Below are 25,570 nucleotides of genomic sequence, written 5' to 3'. Positions count from 1 at the left end.
AGTATACTAGTGACATCAAAGGAAAGGGTAAACTATCACTCTAATAATAGCAACACAAAAATCGATTTTAAAAACTAATATGTGCAAATTTGAGAAAACTGCAATAAACAATACCGGCACTAGTCCACCAAACGCTTACAAGTAACTTTTTTGGGGTTAATTTTCGCTTGGGGCAGGATTTGGCGGGCTGGCCAGGATCAAACCATTGCGCTGAGCGCTTTCGATTATCGTAAAGAATCCATTTTTCATCACAGGTAATGATTCAGTTTAAAATACCTTCATTATTGTGCCGGTTCAGTAATGTAACGCAGCAGTCGACGCGCGTTTTCCGGTTTGCTTCAGTCAATTCGTGAGGTACCCGCCTTTCAAGCTTTTTAATCTTCCCAATTTGCTTCAGGTGAATTAAAAAAGTTTAACACAATATTACAGAATTGTGAAACGTGGATCAAAGGTAATATGACATACGATTTCTTAGAGGTATGCTGTACCTACCGACGTTTAGAACGGAATCAATTGGGGGATCAAGAAATTTTGCATACATTTTTTGATGTATTTTCCAGATATTGTTACAGATACCGGCAAACTTCTTGAGCATTAAACAAGGGAGTGGGGGAAAGTAGTTTTTGTTAACCCCTAATTTTATGTAAGTTATAAGCTCATATTGTAAGCGATTATAGTTATTTGTTACCCAGCTTCAAACAAAGTGTTTCATAAATCTGAACAAATTTACAACAATCGTCACAGAACTTAACTGGCGACATAATAAAAAAATAAACTCCTATAATCGAATAACAGTCTCGAATATATTAATAAAGAATGTAATTATTTCTTATCAGGAAAAGGAATATAGATGTGTAACATAAGTTAGAGTAGAAACTGAAGTCAATTAGACAAAGCTAGATGCCTTTTAGAGTATTAGTAGATAGAGGTTAATATTAAGGCCTTTTAAGTTATGGGGCTGAAGCGATCGCATTTCCAAATTATTTATTTAATCATTGTCTAATTAGAGTATTAAATGGAAAGACACCATTTAAAAGATGGATGGACACACCGCGGCAGACGTCTATTGCAATTTTATCACGAAGTATGTTTATCATATTGAAGAATATTACATATTATGTACATAATTTTTGGGGTATAAAAATAAACACACAAAAAGCGTGCAGTAAGATAGTATTTTATTGCAAAAACAACACGACACTTATCTAAATACAATCAAAAAGACTTTAACTAAAATATTATTAATCACAAATATTATAATATACGACTAAATCTATTAAAATCCTAAAACTAGAATTTCTTAATATAAATTTAAAGATTCTTGGATGTAAGCTGGCAAGACCTGCGTTAAAGTTTTTATCTATGATTACTTCCATGACACATTTATTTCATTAAATCTTGTCAAGTTACATGCAGATAGCCTATACACATTGACACTGCTATATGGAAAAATATTTTGTACTAAAAAGTCTGAGGTGCTAATAGATTTGAATTAACATTATTTACATTTAAAAATTTCATGAATGAAGTATATGGTATACGTTGAGCCCTTAACTAAACTTCAAGCCGAAGTCGGGTGATAGGGTTGCCAATTCATTTTCTGGGTTTCTGCAAAAAAACCTTTTGTTTTGTTTTTTTTGCGATTGGTATGCGGTAGGTTTATCTTTTCAAATCCTTAGCAAAATTGCATAGTACATTCTTGTGATAACAGGGTTGGTATGTTGGATGTAATATTAAATTTGCGTACATACATAAAAAAATACCTATGATTTATTGTTTCTTTTTGTTGACGTAGATTTATTGGGACACCCGTAATCTTCGTATATGATTTTAAAAATAATAAAAGCATCCCAAACAATTTTTATCAGTTTTATATACCTAGACTAAATTAAAAAGCATATTCTTTTGTTGTTTTATCTTTCATTATTAATAAAATAATTTACTTATCCAATTATGAAATTTTTGCGTAGGAATTATTCTCTATCTGATCTGTTGCTTTTTTTATAAAAATCTTTAAGTCAAATATTACTTTTTCTACTTGCAATATTTATATATTTCAACAACTCTTTAAATATTACAAATAGAAACAAAATGGTAACGATTTATAAAGAAATTAATTATAAATTTGGAGCTTTATTTGTTTACTCTAAAACTATATTATAATCAGTGTCTAACTGTATCTAACCCTCAACCTAATGATAACATTAATATTCCAGCAAATATTAAACTCTACTAATCAATTCACGAAAGCACTAATGAATAACGTAAACTAGTGAAAAGCAATAAAACATAGTGACAGTGACATAAGCATAGTTAGTTTATAAAAAAACTTTGAATCTAAAGTAATATTTCACTATCTTAATATTAACATTTATACTTTGTGTGCATGCCAAATAATTAGTAGGGTTTATCCAAAACGTAAATCGGGTGCTTGAGACAAATACTCACTTTCTCTCACTCACTTTTCGACAAGTATGACCCACTCAAACGAATTTGTTGTTGGCTGTCGAAAAGTGAATTTGTCTCAAGCCACTGATAGAGTCAATTGTTAGATCTAATAGAGAAATAATTGTCTACTGATGGCTTCACATTTTTAAGTCTTATCTGTGATTTCAAAGAGATGTCATAATTTTGTTTATTGATGTTTGATGTGATTTATTGGCGCAATTCTATAAGATATAATCTGTGGATAAATATATGGAATAAAAATATGGATGCTAGATTTACGTTTTAGAACACAGGTCAATTAAGTGAATTACAATATTAATTTTCGTAAACAAGACACGAAGATGATAGCAAACAGTGAAATCTTCAGTATAACAGCGTCTGAAACAAAATTATGTTATTGTTAAGTTCTTACAAAATCCTTGGTTGGTTATATTAAAGTGGAATCATTTTCTGTATCATATTTTGTAAAAATCTCTTTAGTAGTATTTTCGCTTTTTAGGCGTTTGAAATTCTCTTTAATTATTTTAAGGTGTGTTTTTTAGTGACTTTTGATGTAATGGTGAGGGACATGAAAAATATATTGAAACATCTACATCATTATTACCTTTACTAGTTCATTCTTCATTAATTGTTAGGGAATGCTAATGCTTGCCATTGTACCGAATATATAATGTCAATATTTTAAAAACAATTTAGATTATTTATTACTCAGTATAGAACCTATTCAAATGATTGTTTTTAATTACTTATAAGTATGCGTCTTAGCAATTCATCATTCATAATTTCTAGAACCCGCCAAACCTTTCTGTAGGCAAAATGGCGTCGCATCAGTCCACCCTACCATACCATGCTTATAATTACACGAAAACAAACGTTATGTTTTTACGTGTTAATTGCTATTCTTATAGTGTACATACTTGTATTCACATTTAACTCCAATACAGTATAAGGATTAGACAGGAGAAGATAATTTATATACAGGCATCGATGGACTAGTCTATGACATTCACACATCAATATGGTTGTGTAACGCTTTTTGAAATCATGTTTTTTACATATTAGACTTTAGTTAGTTTAGTTTTTTGTATTAGTAAACTATTAACTCAATGATTTAGATAACTTAACATCACATGGTAACCTTGCCGAGCCTTAGCTACGAGATCTTAAAACAATATGACTGCCAGCATTTACTGGACATTTAATTAATTAGACTATGACGAAATCGTATAATCACCATTGCAAGCATGTTCCTTTTCTTTATACCCATTTTCAGTGTCGCAGAGGCAGATTTTGTCCTGTGGCGTGAAAACCCGCATATGCGCCGGGGCAGCGTTCGTTATATTCGGGGCTCCACAGATAAGTCCATCGTTGCATTCGTCGCTGTTCGCACAGACGTGGTATAAAGCTGTAAATTATATTTCAATTAGGCTAAAAGCTACTGAGGTACAATTAGCATAGCACTCCATAAAAAGCTGGGATGGCAGTGATACCAACTTGGCGGTTTTCTCCCCAAATTTAGGGGATCAAGATATCCGTGTAACATTTATTGAACGCACGATTCTCTACAATTTATATTAATCTAGAACCCATCCAATAAATTAAAGCAAATATAAACTGCAAGCTTGGTTATAACTAAGACTGGGTCTACGGGTTCCAAGCAAGAACCTGAGGCAGAAGTCTCAACTTTTGGATGTACCGCGCGCACTCTCCAACTTGGTTAGCGAAGCGCCACTCACGCGAGAAATATATATAATAAATAGAATTTCTATCGAGTTAGACTTTGCTTTGTACACTGGCTTACTTCACAAGATAAGATGTAATAATTATGTGGAAAAATAAATAAATATACTGACATATTAAAAAGTTGCTCTAAGATCGAAATTTTATACTACTTGTATGTATGTTTGATGCATATTTGAAATTACCTCTCAACAGAGTGTACACCAAAATCTTTCGGGGCTTTTAATCGATATTTAGGTGTATTTGAAGTTGGTTGGGGAGCATTCTGTAGGAGTTGGCATCACAAGGCTAACTACAATCATATTAATTTAATACTAGAAGCACCACCTGTGTGTCAGCCTACGAACTTTTCAGCCCATAAATAAAACTAAAATAGTAATAATGAGACGTATCATAGGTAAGAATTTTCCTCCACAAGTTGTTTTTTGTAAATACGCACTAATACTTTTGTAGTTACGAATCTGAGATAAAAGTTTTTTTTTATAGAACAGGGGGCAAAGGGACAGCAAGCTCAACTTATGTTAAATGATACCGCCGCCCATGGACACTCTCAATGCCAAAGGGCTCGCGAGTGCACTAAGTCGAATTGGTTCGGAATCCACTAAGTTAGTGGACTAATAACAGTGGGCAGCTGGTCCCATATAGTGGTGGTACGTGGTCAAAAAATGCCTAACGATATTTTTAATAAATAAATAGTGTCGTCGATTGATATGACTACAAAATATTGACACTCCTAGATGGGCAGATTCAAGGAGGCTAGGAGGGTTCATGATTACTACACCCTGGCGTGGTCTGGTTGTGTCATGTCTAATACATTCGAAAGTTATAAAAATGTAAAATTCTCACGTTAAAAAAGCAAATTCGCTTAAGCATTACCTTAAGGTATTAAATTTCTTTTGTTTAGCGTCTATTAAAGTATTCGTGTCAAAGTATAATATTTCTCGTGACATTGAGTTTGCGTTTGATTATTTGATAACTTAAAGCTCGTTCAATGTGAAAATATTTTAACATTAATTATCGTAAAATAATTAGATGTAAGATATCCATAAGTATAAGTATATTTTTTGTTAACAATCTAGGTAAATCTGTAAATAATGTCTGTTTTTTTAGCTTATAAAAAAAATACCTTATTCGATTACACTAATAGTTATACACTAACACTACAAAAGTTTTAATCGCCCCAAAATATATTTATTTATATATTTCTTATTTTTTATTTACACAAGACTTCATTACTTACACTGCTGATTTGTACTATTATTATGTTTATCTAAGTATTATAACTGATACTTTATTTTTCTTTTTTTTGCGACTGAGGCGCAAACTAGCTCTTGTGGTCTCTGAATGACCAGCGTTGTGGAACAGTTTAACCGCAGCACACACGCATTACACACTTAAGGACCTATGCGGTTGCCAAACTTCAAAAAAGTGCATTGTTTCTTTCCATTTTTTGTCATCGTTACTTGAAGTAGGGCGCATGGAAAAAATATATGGAGGAGTTGAGTAGATTATCTATCCATTTTGAAAAATGTATACACAATTTAAATCATTTAATGACCAATATGTATACAGAGCATTATTTTGATATTTACACGATATATTTCTTCGCAAGCCATTCCATTTCAGAAAAAAATAATGATAAAATTTCATTAATTTCATGTTTTACATAACTAATTGTTATTACGGCGCGCCTCGGTGCTCTAGCTCTCTATTGTCCACCGCAGTCCACCCCGAGGCACCGACACAACAATTCATGCTGGGTTTTCTTTTTTTATTATAATTTAATGTATTTCTTTGTGTATGTTTCATTAGTAATAAACGTTATGTCTATATAAACAACATTAAGTCCATGTCATTTTTCTTACTCGACCTCCTCCGAAAACTCGTCTATATTTCTCTCGACAATTTTCAAAGTCGTGGTATCAAAGAGTGAGTGAGATTCACTGACTCCCGTATGTCAAAATTCAATCCAAAATTTTTGACGCACGGGGGCCAATTCGCGTTTCTCAATCCTAATATCTATTTTTTGCGCAAACAAGCCCACAGGAAGCCCAAAAGGGCAGTCATCACAGCCCATGGACACCCATTTTGGTAGGTGCGCAGCCGAGGAAAGAGAATACTCTTTTTAAAACAATTGATGGTCCACGAAGACTACCACCGAGAGTCGATTCCATATTTAGCTAGCCTAGTTCGCAAAAGAAAATGGCTTGTTATGCAGGCTGTAGAAGACCGGCTAATATTGCTTTGGTTTTAAATAGACATTAGGCGAGAAAAACTATAGTTTAAATTTATATTGGATTAGGAATAAATTGAGATTTAGGTATGTTAGTAAAATAAATTGTTGTAGTTTCTTCAAGACTTCATTGCAAATGCCAAGCGCTTAGGGGCGTCTTCCAAATTTAAACTTTTTAAATTTGATATTCTATTTACAGTAATCTACTATGGAATAATAACTTCGCACCGGAAATTAATATATAATCATATTTTACGTTTAACAATGGAATGCCATTTGTAAATTATACCCGTTAAAACTGACCTTTAGCTGGGGTCAACTAACAATGGTCACAAAACGCGAACATGTAAAGAATACGGTGCTATGTTATATTATAATAATAAATCATTTTTTATTTTCATATGGTTAATTTCCATTTCAAATGTTGTTAGTATTTACTTATAGCTAAATGTTTTTTTTAATATAACTGTTGCAAATGGGCAGAAGGCTCGCCAGATGTTAAGTGATACCGCCCATGGACAAACTCAATGCCAGAGGGCTCACGATTGCGTTGCCGGCCTTTTAAGATTGGTCGATATGGGTAATTTTATTATTAGGTATTTTGGGTAAAGGCCTCTTCCAAACCATTCCAGATGGCTCTAACTTTGCCAACAATCTGCCAATCTTTTCCCGCTATTTACAAGTCATCAGCCATAACCTTCTTTGCAGCCCCACTCTTTTTATCGGGTGATACCTGACATCTTTAAATTACACGGAACCAGGTAAAGCTTTATGAGAGAGTACTACTATACATGGCATCTTGTCTTGTATCCTTTTATTAGAATAAGTTAAATCTTTTAAGGAAAACTTATTCACATTTATGCAAAATTGTAGTTTAAAACTAAATATTTTAGTATACATTCCAGGACAGACTCGCTTATCTTAACTTGGGTTTTAACATGACCGAATCTCAATAGATAGTATCTTTCTACTGACAATAGCTCTTCTTTTTCTGAAGACATGGGTGAGAAATTATGAAGTAGACCTATCGACTCTTCTAGCTCTCTCTTGAAATTCTTCAGCGTATAATTGTGTTATTAAAAAAAGATTGTTCAGGGGGCAGAGAGCCAGCAGAAGTAGGCACAGAGCATAGGTTCTATTATATAAACTTAAAAATATTGATAAGTGTATGAAATTATAGTTTAATCTTACTTTTAGTAGGTGCCTCGCACTGTCCATTGACTGGAGGCAGGTTGTCTCCACATAAGCATCTGGTGACTGGGTCGTAGTGGGTCCTCACGCAGGAGGAGCTGGTGATGCCAGCACATTCTGCCTGCTTCGAGCAAGGTCGAGCTGAAAATACATTACGATTGTATTTCGAATTATAGTAAAATAACGTTAGCGTTCTACATCACAATAGATCCTATTTATGTATTTTTAGCTAAAACGCATTATTTCGACTATTCATTATACATTGGTAGCCAACACTACAACTAAGTCAAATGAAAAACGACGTAATTCATAGAATATTAAAGAAACGGGAGTTATGTAAACTAATATTAGTTAGTTTTAGTTAATAATTAGAAGCGTAAACAAAACGTTAACAATTATCGCACAACAAAGCCGTTTAGTATTTCTCTAACTTCATAAATTGTAATATTCTTGTTTCCGATTGTGTCCAAAAAGGTCGAATATACTTGTATTGAAGTGTCACTCAGATTTATGAACCCTTAGATAAGTTAGTTTTTGTTAGCTCTAATTTGATGTTAGTTATAAGCTAATATTTTAAACAATTAAACGCCACCAAACTTAAATCAGGACCTATTTTTCATTTTGAACATTATTATTACAGTTTTTTTTGTATTTAAAGAAATTTGGATAACGACAAGTCCTTCGGTTTGAAGTGTTAATGTGCTTTGTATAGTAGGCACTTCAATAAGTAATTAAACAACAATAGGACAGTAACAAAGGAAGTTTATTTTGTTGACAAACATACAAATACTATAAATACATTCAAACAATATAATACGTACAAAATGATTTAATTTCTAAAGTCTATAAAACCTCTTTCAAAAACAAACTAACACAGCAGTAAAACCTTAATTCGTGCAATGCAGGTTTATAGGTCAAAAGATAACGGGGGGTCAACACATTTTGGTTTCACTTCCGCCACGCTATCTACCGGCAGAATATCTAATGAGCTACCTTTACGTATAATTAACGTTTACGATTGGCTGTTCCTATTATATACGGACAGTTCGACTGAAAATAGAAAATTCTTTATTTCTAACACAGTATTTTTGTTACTTATGGACGAGCCAAGGCTGTGTACATTTTGCTCACTCAGGCTTTCTTCTTTTCTATTGATGCGGTCCAACAGTGGGACATGTTTCCATGGCGGCCATATTTCTTCAGAAAAACGTAGCTAAACGCGAACGCGATTAACTGAACGCGAAAGACCCGCTATTCCTGGATAGCTCGTAGCTCGAAGGACCAAACTCCGACGGGAACCGTCACGCTTATGTGAACAAAATGTAAAGCCTTGGCACGTCCACAGGAAATCGTCACGCTTATAAAACTAAGAAAGCCTGAGTGAGCAAAATACAGGCTTGGCTCGTACAAATAAAGTGGAGCTGAGAATGGATGCAATTGTGGGTTAATGGACGCTTCATACTTCATTTATTTATTTTATTTTTAACAAAATAAGCTGCCTTTACAGATTACTCCAATGCAGCAATTATTTACACGTACGTTCCGTATCTATTGCACGTAATTCCATTAAAAAAAATACCTCCAGAATTTGAGAGTTAATGCCTCAAAATAACGCATGCATCGAACTCAATGGACAATTAAAAACGTCCGAGTTTGTTAAATATTTCCATATATTGTGTGCACTTTATGAGAGCTTAGTTTTGGCTGAGGGTACAATTGGTAACGGCGGTCGATGCCACTTAACGTAACTATCAGGCACCCTGAGGCCTAGGCACTGAGTTTTTCATCAAATCATATAATGCACGGTAAATGAAGCATGGAGCACTAAATTTATCACTGACGATAAATGTACATAGTGCAGTATAATTTATATAGAAAATACCTATATTAATATTATTTATTTACGCAATATATACACGATTCACATTAGCTTTGAATAGCTGAAAATATTGTATTGTCTTTTAATTAAATAACTTTAACATATTTAAAGAAAACACCTTTTTAACGGATTGAAGCTATTAAAGATAAGATATTACATAGCTTCAATCCATTAAAAAGTGTTTTCTTTAGCTGAAAATATTATAAAATTGCGTAGTATATAGTATGAACTATTTATTAAAATAATATATTTCTTAATATTCCCAACTCTTGGGACGGGACGTTACTTTATACGTTCAGTTATATATATATATATATATATGTATATTTCTATTCCTAATTATTAATAACCCTCCTCTCTAACCTAAACCTCTACACTTTTATTTTGGGTAACTGCTCGGCCGTTAGCTTTATATCTATCTATCTATCTCAGTATCAACTGTTAAATCACAATCTCCGCTTGAGCACTGTCAAATATATCAAAGTGACAGAACAAATTATTTAGACAGCTCTTAAAAGGTAATTTAAATTTGATTGATGTTCTAAAATACTTAAATTATTATGGCATATTGTATATGGCAACCAATGGTGTACCAATAAACGCCTTACTAAATAAATAACGTTGAGTTTCTTACAACATTTATTTCGCTACGCCGAGGCCAGATTTTCATATAAAAGCTTTCGTTATTATATTTCGGTCATAAAAATATCCTTTTAGTTATAAGTGCGATTCTTATCAAGTTCCTTTCGCACCGGAAACCACAAAATGTGAGTTAAACGTCAATCAGCGTACGAAAATAGAAATTCAGCGGTGTTACTACGTAACACAGGCTAACTTGGAATTCGATATGGTTATTTTAATTTGTAGCGCCGATGTCTAACGTTGGGGTTGCCCGATAACATGCCATTGACATTATATTGTAAGGTATCACTCTGTGCCTGACATATTCTCGTAAAAAAATATCGTTTCGTTTTGCATAACGCAAACACTGTCTGATGTCGTATCCATATTATATGGTATATCGATTTAAGTGGAATAAGGTACATCTACGGGTGCCACAAAATTTTGATGCCTATGAAGAATAATCGGGGAACTGAATCCTTTTTAGCATGACCGCTATAATCGTTGTATCGCTCTCGAAGGCTATATTGAAAAATTAAATTATAAAAAAAATCTATGAAGCTGAAGCTTTGAAATATAGTACACAAGCACAGTGTCCTCCAAATAGAAACTGTAAGTAGCGTATAACAAACAGCAAAAAATACAATACAATTTATCGTAGAACATAATTAAATCAAAAGGAGGACTGGCAGCCTTACCGCTTACGAGCGATCTTTTCCAGGCAACCACTGCTAGTAAAGAAAAAACAAAAATGTATTAAATTACATAAGATAGGCAAGTAGTGCAAAAATACATGTTATACACATTTATTAAGACAAAACTAAACAGGAACCGAGGTTCGATCCCCGGACTTATTTCTATGTGCGCATTTAACATTAGCTCGAACGGTGAAGGAAAACATCGTGAGGAAACCGGATTGCCTTAGACCCAGTAAGTCGACGGCATAAGTCAGGCACAGAAGGTTGATCCTGACCTATTAGATTAACAAATGATCATGAAACAGATACTGAAATCTGAGCCCCAGACCTAATAAGGTTGTAGTGCCATTGATTTTGTTTTGTATAAATATGTCGTTTTAATGTAATGTAAAGAAACGAATATATTTGTGCCTATCGTAGAAATTATGTTAGTTTATTATTGAAATTGCCGTATATTAAATCATTGTTAATTGTAACAAGAAATATCAGAGTTGTTGCGTGTTTGTGCGTGTAATCAATAATATTGTGATTTACTTTGGCTGGTGACCGAATGCCCTTGAAAGCCTTAGCGGAAGGTACCTTAGGAATAAGTGGCACTAAATGCCACAAGCACGCTAAGTTTAAAGTAGTTTAACTTGCATCTATAAACAATATACAAATACCAATGCCGCTGAAACCTTTAAGGTCTGTCTCAGATTTCGGTATCTGTTTCGTGGTCATTTTTAATAGACAAGTATGTGTTTAACTGTAGCTGGACACACACCGATATTTTGGTCTAAGTCTAAGCGAGTGTTAGACGAAGACTGACTGTCCATTATAGGCTACACTATGGATGAAGGACTCACGTGGAAATAACTACGCGAACACTGCTCTAGAACATGCTTCTAGAATGGCTTCTTAAATTTACGTTTTATTAGACAGAGTTACATAGCGTTAAATAGACTGCATCATAAATACGTAAACGTAAACATTGGAACATCTTAGTTTTATTGTTTTAAGTCTATATAATTATAGTTAACTGTATATTTACGTAATAAATAAACAACATGTTATTTAAGTGTAACAAATAAAAGTAACAAATAGAACTCGCACCATTTGGTATCCCGTTTTGTTTGTGTATCATTGGCCAAACGTAAAGTTAGCGTCGCCATGATAGCGTAATGTGCCTGCCAAATCATTGTTTCATATTTAATTTTAAATCCTTCTTTACGTGTTAGAATGTATAAAACCAGGAGAGAATATACTATTTTATAAAATCCGTTGAACAGAATTCCAGGCAAACGGTCTTGCCTATAAATAACATTGCGTGACTGTTCTATTTAAAGCCTGCATAACGATCAATCAATGATGACGTATGATTGATGGTTCACGAAGTCACGCACACTTTCTTAAGTTAAAAATATACCTATCTGAAAAGGTAGCGTAGCGAACACAGGACCTGCAATTGACGACCATTTTATTACGCATAAGTACCTCGTGTTTAACACGGTCTAAAGCCTTTTCGTAATCAACAAAACATATAATGATGTCTATTTGTTAGTGTATACATTTTTAAACGAGCACATTCAACGAGAACAAGGCTTCTATGGTTCCTACTCCAGATCTAAACCCGAACAGGCTCTCCGAAAGTTGTGCATCGCATTTGACTCTAATGCTCTCGTATAATTATGTATGACTCATCAGATTTATTGTGTGGTATTCTGTGAATTTCTTAGGTTTCTTCGGGAGGGTAATGAACGTTGATATTAATCAATCCTTCAGCATAATATCCGTTGCATAAATACAGTTGAAGAAGTTGGTTACCGCTTTCACAAGGTGTTCCTTTGTTAGTTGTAGAATATCCACAAGGATTTGATCTGGACCTGGAAATTTTCCAGTTTTGGCTCTCTTTAGAGCTTTTACTACCACTGCTCTCAATATTGGAGGTCCAGTTTCATTCCATGGTGTTACTGTGATTCTTCTAGTTGCATCTGTGCACAGGTCTTCTGTTTGTGCGTTTCCGCAATTCAGCCATCTTTTTAATCTTTTTGTGTAAGTTAGAGCTGTCTCATGTTTGATGTTGAGCTCTTCGAACTGTACTTTCTGTCAACGACATGCCTTAGACCCAACAAGCGTGTGAAGGTGATCACCTACTTGCCTATTAAATTGACAAATGATCATGAAACAGATACATAAATCTGAGGATTTCGGTCTAGCCAAAAAGGTTGTAGCGCTACTGATTTATTTATTTTTTGATTAATCTTTAAGACATGCCTAAACTTTCTTCAACCACGTAACATCCTCATTTCACTTCTAATCTTCATATATGCATTTATATACTTCTCTACCGTCTACAGAAGAAAAAAGGAGATAATCAGTTGTTGCTGGATGGAACTTAATGGAAATGTTGTTTGGTGTGTTTTTGTTTACATTTCAAATGAATATTTAATGAAAATTGTGTTTTATATATGCATTTTTAATGCTTTTTGCTAGCTCTAAGGTATATTTAGGCATCAACTATATATATAAATTGTGACTCATTAACCATAAGATTGAACTAAAGAAAAAGGCTGTGGAACACAAACTTGGATTTTCAAAAACAAAACATAAAGCAAAAAAATGTTCGTGCCAGCGAGCGATAGAAGTATTCTCGGAATTCAATTACGCAACAAACATAAAAGTGAATGTATTCGCAGAACAGCTAATTGATGCTGAACAACATATACAACAATGGAGATGGGCATGGCACGTAGCCCTACAGATGAACTAAACCCCTACCCGAATGGACTGGTCCAACAGAAAACAAGGGCAGACAAATAACGAGATGGGCCGACGGCATCGAAAGGGTAGCTGGAAAAATTTGGATGACGACAAAATAAAATAAGGTGGAAGATGTTGGATGAGGCCTTTACCCGGACAGGGGCCGCATCTAAGAGTAGTAAAATTGTATTTATATTTTATTTCTGTTAAATGTTAAAGACGTATGAATATGATTATTATTATTAATAACCCTAAGGTGTTTCTTTTTTATTTTTCTATACTAGAGTTGTTTAGAAGAAATCGCTTGTTAGCGATAAGGCCGTTACCTTACCACTTATGTAACCGGTAACTTATGTTACCTATTTTATTATTTGTATGTTTAAAGTAACGAAGTGTATATAAATCAATATTTTGTTTCTTGCTCTTAATATCAATTAGAGAAAAGTGACCATAGAGCCAGTACCGAAAAATAATTTCTTAAGTATTGTGCGTCGTGTTGGTCTAAACTGAGCTTAATATCAGTGTGACAAGCTCCGTAATATGTTTTGTTATAGGGGAACTACGAATGTTCAGTGACGAGAATATATAACCTACAGTGTAAACTCTATATTACGACACTGATGGAACTGTGCAATATATGGCGTGGTAGAGAGCTGTCGTTAAATGGAGAAAAGAAAAGCGTATAGATAATCCATGACTCCTAATTATTAGTCATGGTCAACAACAGTCTACGCGTGCAAGCAATCCCAATTTGTAAACAAAAGAACGAATTTCTTAGAAAGTTCGTATGCATGATGCCGACAGTCGACTTTATTGCGGGCTAGCTAGTAGCTGCGCAGTTTTTACTAATTATAGCAACTTAAACTTACTTTATTGGTCCTTTGTTGTCGTTATTGAGACTGGGTGTAATGCTATTGCATTCTATGGAAGATAACATAAACCAACCAACGCCAATTGATTTAGACGCTTTAAGGAGTTCGTCGTTAAATCGAGACCCGTTACATGGAGTTTACACTGTATTTCTAAACAGCAAAGGTTCATTGTGCAGTCGACGTCTGTAGTTTAAGCATAAAAGCGTACCTGGTGGTGGGGTTGGTGCTAGGTTCTTTGGTGGCTGAGTGTTGCTCTTTCCAAACGTTGTTAATGCCTCCGACGACTCTCCAGTGAGCCACCCAGTGAGTAACAACGGCAAAATGGCGGCCGCCGCTTGTCGTCTACACCACATCTTCACCGCAAAAAATATACGCATTTTGACGGCACTTTAATAGCAACACTGGTACTGTCACTGTCACTTGTGACGTTTCTGTGCTTTAGCAATGTGGCGGATAGAGGAATAAACCAATATTTTGGGAAAATCTAAAAATGAGAGATAGCTCATTACGGTGAAAAAAAATTATTTACTAATATATTTTATCTATAATAATATGTTTATAAGTAAAACGCTCTTTGTATAGATACATTCGGGCGGATACGACCTTTTTAAAACGACTGTTACAATCATAAAACTGCAATGATCTATCGCAAAAACATCGCATCCGTCCAAAGACAATATCTTCAAGTTTCTTTTAAAATTTATTAACGCAACAAAATTTATATTGGTTTCTTCCTGTATAACTTCATTATGAGGTTTCACAACACGACAGTTGTTTGGCTAGGTGCGGTGCTTTATTACTAACATAGACAGAAAGCAGACTGTTCAATAGTCTTTTAGGGATCAGGAGAACAGTAAATCAAGTCCTTAGACAAAAATTTGCGAATGGCGTTAAAGTTAAAGCGGAGTTTTCGTAACATATTGCAATATATATAACATAACAATAACACTATATTGCAATAGCGGATGTTTACAAAATACTTGTCTAAGGTCCCTGAATACTTGTCGCCCAGTCCAATAACTATCTAATCTAATAGCAGGCATGCTTCTTATACGAGAAAGGAAGTGCTACTGCGTCAGAATTAACGAATGAAATTACTTCATTTAATATTGTCTTCGGTTAACACGACTACTAACATTTAAATAACACTTTTAGACAAAACTTAAAAGAATCACTGAACACGATTTCAATAAAACACTGAAAACATCAAGTTAATTCTACATTATAATCTATAAATACAAAAAGAATTGATTTCAAGAACAATTAAATGCCTCCATAAACATCACCATACTCCAAAAACAGTGGTCTTAGTCAAAATGCTGTGTATGTAGAAAGTCGAAATCTAAATTTGTATGAAAATGATAGTTCGTGTCGACAAATTTAGTGTTAGATTTTAAATACACTACTGTTAAGGTATGTTGACTAAGTCCCCTGGCTCAACCACAGTTAAGTGCTTGGAGATACAATATTCCAACATACACTTCACCAATTCATAGACAACAATTAAATTAAAATTGTATTGTATGGCAATCAAGGTTTATAATAATTTACTTTAAATATTAAAAGAACTTCCTACTAGAGTTATTTCTGGAAAAAAAATATTATTCCATTAATGATTATTTTCGTGAAACATTATAATTAATATTAATGCGATATCGTAATAATATATTTTAATAACGTAATGATGTAGTTTATATAATAATATAGGCATTGACTATAATGATATTACTCATAATTTAACATCTGTGTAAAATTTCTTTTAAGACAAATTTGCAGGCCATTCCATACGTGGAAGAATATGTGAATTGTGGATTGTACCACCATCAAATTTTATACAATATTCTTGCAAATAAATTATTATTATTATAAATATGAGAGCCTCTTTTCTTGAGAGTCTTAAGATGAGGTAAAGATGATAACCGGCAAAACGCTATAACCAACCTTTCAATTTATAAACTTTAATTTATATATGTATTTTTTTCAGTTATTTTAACCACGCGAGAACTATTTCACATATTTCTATGTATAAATTACAATGCAATTAAAACAATACGTTGATATTGGCAAATATATTGTATGTAGGAAACCGCTATCTAACGGAAGTTGTTAAATGTTTTAATATTATACACATGCGTTTATCGGGTATATTTATTTATAAAATTTAAACTATTAAAAATACGGATTTTACTCTTATTTAGTCACGAATTTATCAATTACATTATTTATGGGTATTATTTCTATATCAACAGTATTTTTAGATTATATCACTCAAACACTTCTCTCAAACAAACGATGTTATGGACTACTATAGTTATATGAAATTAGGTAGGACGATTCTGTAGATTAGCGACTCATTAAAATATCCATTATTGCGTAAATTAATAATACACCCAAATATATAGAGTTTACAATATTTTTAACCTATTAATTAAAAGAAATAATATTAATTAAAAGAAATAGAAAATTAAAAGAAATAGAAAATTAAAACAAATTAAAAAAAATTGGCATTTTCTAGCTGGCGATATTTATTCGTTGAGACAGGTAAGTACCATCTCTGTGCTTTCTATTATTGATTTTTAACTTAAAGTCTCATTCAACTACAACTACGATACTACGAGTATACCTAGTCTAGCCGTGAGTTTTATTACCAATGAAAATTCATTTTGTTTTAATAAAGTAATGTAATAGTTTTAAAATGTATACCTACATATTTATTAAATTTTCAGCAAAGAATTAAAAAATATTCTATTCGAAATGGCCACCTTTGGCTTTTATACAGGCCTTTAATCTGTTTGGCCACGAACCTATTGATACGTACTACAGTGCCTAATACTGTTTGCAAGGGAAATTTAGTCACTGCTTGCTCCAAAGATTTTTTAAGAGACTCAATGTCCCCGTGTCGTTTAGAGAAGACCATGCCCTCTAATACTGAATATAATTTGAGGTCTTTAGGGTTGAGGTCTGGGCCAGATGAGAAACGTTAGTTTCAAGTAAGGCTTGGATACTTCGTGCTTTATGGCCAGGTGCAGAATCCGGCTGGAAAGTCCAGGGTTTTTTTTTAAAAAGTGTATAACTGAGAGGTTTAACATAATTCAAGACTATACTGATATACTTTGTGTTTCATTCCTTTTTCACAACAATGTAGTTTTGTGACTCTTTGATAAGACACGCCCCAGAAAAACTCTCCATACGCTTGGTATTAGTAAAATGTTTGTGTACCGGGCTATTGATAGGTACAACGAGACCTCCTCTGTTTGTGATTGAAAAAGATCTGGTCGTCCACGTGTGTTCGTACGAAAAAGAAGAAAAGAAAACCTGTCCGAAAGCAAAAGATTTTATCTCGGGAGATAAAGGTAACATGACAGATGAAGATATTTTAAAGATGACTTATATTTAAAAAAAGGGTGGTAAAACGTAACAACTACTGAAGCGGTACGCAAAAGGAGGTCACAGAAAAATTTTGTTTACTTGAGACATTTTTTACAATTGAGCAACGCTTTAACAAACAATACGACCTTTTTTATGCTCAATACTCTAAGGAAGCTTTCCAATTAGTTGACAGAGTGCAACGTGGGGACTATCCGACTTCAGTGATGGTTTGGTGGGGTTAGCTATGAAAGAGTGACTGAGCCATACTTTTATGAAAAAGGTATCAAACCATCAGCACAAGTGTATTAAGATATCATTCTTGAGAAAGTAGTGAAGCTCCTTAACAACACCGTGTTCAATAACCAAGAATGGTCCTTCCGGCAAGACTCGGCGCCGAGTCATAAAGCTGGGTCTACGCAGTCTTGGTTGGAAACGAACGTTTCGGACTTCATCAGTGCTGAAAACTGGCTGCCGTCTAGTCCCGATCTTTATCCGCTGGATTTTTATTTATGGTCTGCTTAACTTACAGAGATCATTTGGAGTCCCTAACACAATTCGTACGATTGATTAACAGTGAAGAATTTTCCCATGGAACGACTGCGTCCGTCTATTGATATCTGACCTCAACGTTTAAAGGACTGTAGTTCAGCCAATGGAGACCACTTTGACTAAGCTTTTTTTATAATTTAAATTGTTTTATACTAAGTATTAAACTACGGTGTAAAAGTAATAAATGTTATTTGCAATAGAATTTTTTTACATATTTTTCTGTGTTTATGGAATTCCCTGTGTCATTGGTTGCTTTTCCATTTGACATACTAACGGTACTTAACAATAATTTTTAATTGTAATAAACTAATTCATTTGGAACTTTTTCTGAAAACCTACGTAACGTGTTAGTAGACTCTGTTTATGGTTAGATATTATAAGATAGATAGGCAGATTGCGTATGGTCGTGAATGGTTCTAAAAACCTGTTAGAAATACTTTAATGAAATTTCATGACGATAATAATCTACACGCTGTTTGAATTAGATACAATATACTTTAATAATTGTATCCCAATGTGTAAAGCCAGCATTTGAGGTAGAATCCAGGTTTTATTTTCTGTAGTGTTAGACAAATATACTTTGCGACAAGCGTAACCAGTTAACGTGGTCGATTTTGTATGGTAATGTAACCTGATGTAAAATACATCATAGTTCATGGCCCCAGACCTCCTTATCAACGTCTGAAAATATATCTTTATTATTCCGACTGAAAGACTTGTATCCGTGATTATGTAATAAAAAAATCTGAAAATAGAATAAAAATCATTTTTAAATTCTTACCGGGTGCTTGAGTGGTGGTTGTCAGTTTTGGCGGCTCAGTATACGCGCGTCCGAACGACGATATTCCAAACCCAATCGAGTTATGTACAAAACTCGTTGCAATTATAACAAATAACAATTTTGGTGGCATGTTTCGCTTTTGAATATAGAATCTGTATTGCTCTATGGCTATAATTCACTCGTAAATGTTATTCAAAACCACAGATCAATGTAAATCTTCGTCAACAGTAAGCAGCTTTCTGAATGGTTTTGTAATTTATTGTAATGGATGCATGAATGCGTTTATGAAATTGATGATTTTTATTATCTTATTCTACTACACCTTTTAGCTTAGAAGCAGTATTAAACGAATAGTCCTAGCAGCTCCCTGCTTTAAGAAGACTTTCATACATAGAGACGAAGTGCCTCCTATTGTAAAAAAAAAATTAGTATTTCATTTCAATAGAAGTGCTTATAATCTAAACAATATTTTAAAACATGTCGTGGGCCTCAATTCATATTTTCTTTAATTTTTAACATAAATAATTATCCGTGTAATCTATCAAGTATATTTTAAATCAGGTTCAATTAAAAATATTCAACAAGGAATTAAAAGACAGCTGATCCTCAATTACCTAATTTTTATGTACATGTACTTTTTAAAAAGTTGAGACGCGTTTATGCGTCCCTGCCAGTGTTTCCCAATATTTTTTGTGCCCCACCATAGCCTTTCTAAAATTCTTATGCCCCATGTAACATACATAATTTTCAATATTAAAAGTTGAATTGTTCATTTAGGAAACTTAAATGATAGGTTCTAGTAAGAAATCACTAGGAAATTGTACGAAAACACGGCAAGTAAATTTTTAAAACGCTCAACTAAAATTTAAATCCCAAATAATTTTAATAAATTTTCGAATTCCTTAATAATCAAATTGCCCCTGTGGAAATTGTGATCACGTGGGGAAGCACTGATCTATACCCTTATATAACCCTAGGCTTGAGCAGTGTATGACTCTTATTGCTAAGGTTGAAGGTTCGAACCCCAGTTTGTACTGTGAAGAAAAAGGTCATGAGAAAACCGACATGCCTTAGACTAGTGTATCCCAATCTTTGTTGTCGCATGCCCACCCTAAGCCTTTCTAAAATTCTTATGCCCCCTATGTAACATACTTAATTTTTAATATTAATTTATTTTATTGTTCACTTAAGAAACTTAAATGATAGGTTTGGGAAGAAATTACTATGACGGACGAAACACAGTAAGTAAATTTACAAAACAGATTTAAATAAAAAACTGAAATTCTAATTACAAATAATTTTAATAAACTTTGAAATAGTTCGTAACAGTCGAATTAGACCCATGTGGGGCTTGCGACCCATTTTGGGAAACACTGTCTTAGACAATAAGTGGACGACGTGTGTGTGGCACAAAAGATCGATCACCTACTTGTCTATTAGAATAAAATAACACGAAACAGGCACAGAAATCTGAGGCCAACTTTAAACGGTCACTGTGTGTGTTTTTTTTGTATACAGCAGCAGTGTTTTTCGGGTAGACCTGCTAACGCAATATTGTGACTTCCGTTTGTAATCCATATAAGTGGCGTAGGGTAGGTTGCCCTTGCTGCCATTACGCTGGCTCTTATATGGAAAGAGACACAATGTTTGACCCTATTACTAGAAGATACTATAAAGGGGGTTAAAAACGAGTTAATTATAGCCTCCACCCTTATACCATTCATTTGACATTTAATGTATAATATTTGTTATGAAAGCGCAAAATGATGGAGCTAATGAAAACAGTATTTTATGAGACATATTAAGCCCTTTTTAAACCAAATCCATTAACTATATTATGTTCATATTATGTTTTAGTATCAAACCATTGTCATAAAAATATATATTGGCACTGTTTTAATCAAAGTTAGCACATGCTATTAATGTTTGAAATGTTTTATTATATATGAATAATACTCTATGGGTAAGAGAAACAAGACTCAGGGCTATGTCCTGGGGCTTGAGGTAAAATCAATTTGCGGCAGGCGTGACCCATTATCGCCAAAGGAATTTGTAAGACATTAACGTACGCTTTGTGTAATTTCCGTACAAATTCGTGTACAAGTGGGTCACGCCTGTTGAAAAACGATTTTGTCTTAAGCCCATGTAAGTCAAAAATTAATGGAATTTTGACACACGGGAGGCCTCGTTTTTTAATCTCACCCTTGGGGTCTTAAGCGTGAACGCGTGGTTAATGTCTTTATTATGATAGTCCATGATTTCGTCAAAAATTAACATTATCTACACTATTTTTTTATTGAACTAATTTAAATTATGCCAAATACAATAAAACCTTTTTCATTATGTTACGAGCCGGTAAATTCGTTCACAATGATATTACAAAACTGAATAACTAAAAGTACTACATTAAGAAAATTGTTTTATTTTACCCATATTTTCCTTTGTTATCGTTTGACATGTGACCTCTTTTGTGTGTGCGTGGCGGTCAATGCGCCATTTTGTGATTAAATGACAGTTTATAAGCGGGAGTTTTTTCTATGTCTGATGACTTTTAAAGGCAGTTTTCAAATGATTTAATGTTTTATACATTATATATATGTGATTTAAAATAATCTCAATAAATAATATTTATTTAAAAGTACATATTACTTTTAATGATAATAAATTACGTAACCGTAATAAATTTTATTATGATATGAGCTTGCTAATGAGGCGTATTTTGATGAAAAGGAATTGATTAGATATTGCATATGACGAAGGAAGAATGTTTTATAGTTATTTATTATGTTACTTGTACATACTTGCCCATCGAATACATTGTCCTTAAAACCATTTGACATAATATATGAGCCGCGCTACGTGTGAAATACGGAAACGAGACTTCGTGATAAGTTTGACTCCGTGCGTCAAATGTACAGCATATATAAAGAAAAACTTTTTTAGCGGATTGAAGCTATGTTTTATTATAAACTTATATATTTAAATTTTAAATATTTCCGACGTAAATCTTCTCTTCAATCTTCAATCCGGTAAAAAAGGTCTTTTCTTTAAATTTATAAAAGTTATGTTAAACAAAAGACAGTACTATGTACTGTATATTTCACGCTTTTTCCCGAAGGGGTAGGCATAGACCACAGATCTCTACTAACTACGGACTATACAATGCATGCTCGTCAATTATGGGTACTATTAAGTTACCCCTTCTCTAGTACGTCCTGGATTTGTTCCAGGTACGACAAGGCCTACCCAACCCGACTTCACCATCCACGGGAGTTATAGTATGCACTAAGTCTCGTTTCTGAATCTCACCTCTACTGTAGTCTGAATTTTAGGAAAAGAGTCTTACTAACTATGTATATGCAGATAAACTAATTCATCTAGTTTGTACAGCCGCCATTACAATTTAATTTACTGAATTGGTAAGTATAGGTTTTTACCAGTAGAAGTGGTTGGCGTCGGCCTCAATAATGGCGGGCGCGTATTTGACACTCCGAAAGAGCTCAACGCAGATAGTCCAACCAAAAACAATAGAATAAGGAGCACGTTGTAACGCAGCCACATTTTTAGTCTATATAACTTGAAAGATCTGTGGAGAATTTTTTTTAATTTTGTGGGACTACGTGACCAATTATTCTATATTTACACCAATGTCTACAATCTATTATCTACGTATTTTACAATTTTCAGTGGTTTTAATGATTTATATATGTTGGCTATATTTACATATATATTCTATACACGTATTTACAATTCTGACTAAAGTCTATTTTCTAAAATCTAACTTCTAGAGGCTAACTAAAATCGATTTAAAAAATTGCTCCTGTCTAGAAATTTATTTCGCATATATGTATTCCTTTTTATTATGTATGGCAAAGTTTTTTTCTTTATGTTTAAATGGTGTCCATATTACTTTTAATTACATTTTATAATCTGTAATCAGAGTTGTAATATTATATTAAAGAAGTTCTAAACTTTAATAAGAGGTTTGTTACACAACTTTCTTTTACAGTTGAACTGACATTACGACTTTTGTTTGAATAGTTTTAAGGCTAAGACTATTTTTTCTTAAAATAGTTTTTAACATGAACCATGCACCATGGAATAATTGTAATCTAGTTACCAATAATTGTAATCTAGTTATCAATAATTGTAATCTAGTATCCACAACACAAGGGCACAGTGTGACTAGCGTTAGGTGGATTATCACAACCATATTTCTATCATTATTCATGAATAGACTTTGTGAAGTAATACTTCTTTTGGCGCGTTAGGGAAAAATTATGATAGTAAATTTTTACGATGGGCGCCACCGTCACAAAAAGCCGACCGAAAAAAAAAACCAATTTCTTTAATTATGAAGAAATGTTGTATTGTGATATTCAAATAAACTTTATAGCTGTTATAATAGACCGAATTAATGCAAGTTGAACCGCAGAGCTTTTGTGGGCGTAAAATAATACAATTTATCTCTCATTTCCTAGAATCCTACGAAAGGATAAACTTGCGAATTTTGTTATATTCCCGTGACATGTATAAGCATTTAAGGGAACTATCAAGAAACAAGAAATAGATAATAGAGTGTTGAAGACAGGTAGAACTACAAATTATACTTGACTTGTTTCCGGTATCTATAAACATTTTAACATATCATATACAGTTGAATAGAAGACATCAATACCTACTAGTTCGTGATACCATATGTCAAACAAAATATTCCCTATGCATTTAAAAGTATATTTACCGACAAAAGCTAAGCAGCTAGTATAAGCATACTATAAAGAAACAAGGAATAGATCGCTGGTAGAACTTCTTTAATTGAAATTTGAAATATTTAAAGAAAACACTTTTTTCACGGATTGAAGCTATGTATTATTTATTATGTCAAATATTATAAACTTATAATTATTTGACATAATTTTGAATTTTTCCCAACGTTTCCGAAGTTCCCGAATTTGAAATATGTAAAAATTTAATTAGATTCGCGAAAACGCTGTAAGGGTTTAGAGTATATTTTAGCTGATACACATTTTATACAAGATAAGTTCACTCGTTTATTTGGCAGCGTTATATAGTTATCTACCTATAAATTACAAAAGAAAATATTTCTTGCCAGTATTTTATGAAATTAACAAAAAAACTAATTCAGAAATCGATTTACGCGAACAGTATACGGAAGGATAACTTCATTCTGAAATTAAAAATAGTTTTTTGTGACGTTGTTCCGTCTTATTAAGGCCTATAAAATATCGGTATACACTTACAAGTTCATTTTTACAATATGTTTGCCAGTATCACGCATTCAATTGTATAGCCTAATAAAAATTAATGAAATTCCTTTTTACTTAATTTTTATAAATCTACGTATTAGTGAAAGTACCCAAATATGGATAAAACCACATTTTCCTTATAAAAAAAAATTATATATATTTACTATGTTCATGTGGATTTTGAAATACACATTTAACATATTTAAATTATAACGACTCCGTCGCTTAATGGCGTGTATACGGTGTTATCCTGAGTTCTATTCCGGTGAAATAAGAATTCATTTGAAATAGAAAAAGGTAATATTCCATAAAATTACAATATTAATAGACGTAGAAATAGGTCCGCTACATTCCTCATCGATGTTACGGCTTTTAAAAAATTAGAGTTAAAGTCGTAAAAATCTCAGATATGTGTCTGCCAGAACATCTACTTTAATCATAATTTAATAGGCACTACATACTTAATATATCGGAATTTAATTTTGGTAATTCAATTACATACAGTGCATAAATGTATGAATAATTACATGTTAAAAGCAAAAACGACCTTGTAAAAGCAGCGCTGTGTTTACAAAATAATAATTTAAAATAAAATTACAAAATCTGTTTGCATAAATCCAGTGACACATTTGCATTTTAAATTAAGAATTTGTTTCTTTCTTTTTGACATAGACAATCTAGATGAATTTTTGCAAACAGATAAAAAAGCGTGCGTCAAGCGCGTGCATTAATTCGATTTTTAAATTTGCGTTTAGAACACACGAAGAAGTTTTTAGTTATTTTATTAATTTAGTTTTATTCACTGTGTTTAGTTTAATTAGTTACAGTTTCGGAAGTTTTCTTTCTTCGTACGAAGGCGGTGGTAGTTCGCGCGGGACTAAACCTGTACACGAAGGCTTTCTTCGAGTACAGGCTGTTCAAATGGTGTTAGTGCGTGCGTAGTATTTAGATACTGTATTGTTAAAGAAATATTTAAATGAGGTTTATGTTTTTTTTCAATACAACTCAATTTCAAAATGCGGTGTAAAAAATATCGTTTTTAAAGTCTTTTGAATTTTGAAGTATGCTGTATTAAAATCATTGAAATATGAATTTTATCTATGCAATGGGGTTGTGCCCTCAAAGCTGTAAGTGTTACTTACAATATAATGTCAAACTAAAGTCAGTAATTTCCCACTAAATT

At 33.0% G+C, this 25,570-nt stretch overlaps 1 protein-coding gene across 6 annotated transcripts; it reads right to left on the bottom strand.

Annotated features, from left to right (window-relative positions):
- Window positions 1-1,182: 1,182 nt before the first annotated feature.
- LOC123715590 lies at window positions 1,183-25,250 on the bottom strand. 6 transcript variants are annotated; one of them, XM_045670738.1, is made up of 5 exons: window positions 25,213-25,250; window positions 14,630-14,905; window positions 7,613-7,753; window positions 3,683-3,853; window positions 1,183-2,826 (listed from the first exon to the last, which is right to left on the bottom strand). In XM_045670738.1, the coding sequence occupies exons 2-5, from the start codon at window positions 14,796-14,798 to the stop codon at window positions 2,756-2,758; spliced, it is 552 nt and encodes a 183-aa protein (XP_045526694.1). In that variant the 5' UTR covers window positions 14,799-14,905; window positions 25,213-25,250; the 3' UTR covers window positions 1,183-2,755. The 6 variants fall into 6 exon arrangements, with proteins under 6 accessions (XP_045526694.1, XP_045526697.1, XP_045526698.1 ...); XM_045670741.1 differs by having other exon boundaries at window positions 14,630-14,774; window positions 25,213-25,243; XM_045670742.1 differs by lacking the exon at window positions 14,630-14,905 and adding an exon at window positions 19,121-19,359 and having other exon boundaries at window positions 25,213-25,228.
- Between the last annotated feature and the right edge of the window lie 320 nt (window positions 25,251-25,570).

The sequence above is a fragment of the Pieris brassicae genome, chromosome 10 (assembly GCF_905147105.1).
Source record: "Pieris brassicae chromosome 10, ilPieBrab1.1, whole genome shotgun sequence".
NCBI classification, from domain to species: Eukaryota; Metazoa; Arthropoda; class Insecta; order Lepidoptera; family Pieridae; genus Pieris; species Pieris brassicae.
This window is presented reverse-complemented; position numbering and strand designations above follow the sequence as displayed.

What these genes read in the sequence shown, in the direction of transcription:
- LOC123715590 (XM_045670738.1), bottom strand. Translation starts at nt 14,798, where the DNA reads ATGCGTATATTTTTTGCGGTGAAGATGTGGTGTAGACGACAAGCGGCG. An exon ending in GTGCGAGGCACCTACTAAAA is followed by an intron (nt 3,854 to 7,612) that starts GTAAGATTAAAC and finishes TATAATTTACAG; the next exon opens with CTTTATACCACGTCTGTGCG. An exon ending in AAAGGAACATGCTTGCAATG is followed by an intron (nt 2,827 to 3,682) that starts GTGATTATACGA and finishes ATTTTGTTTCAG; the next exon opens with ACGCTGTTATACTGAAGATT.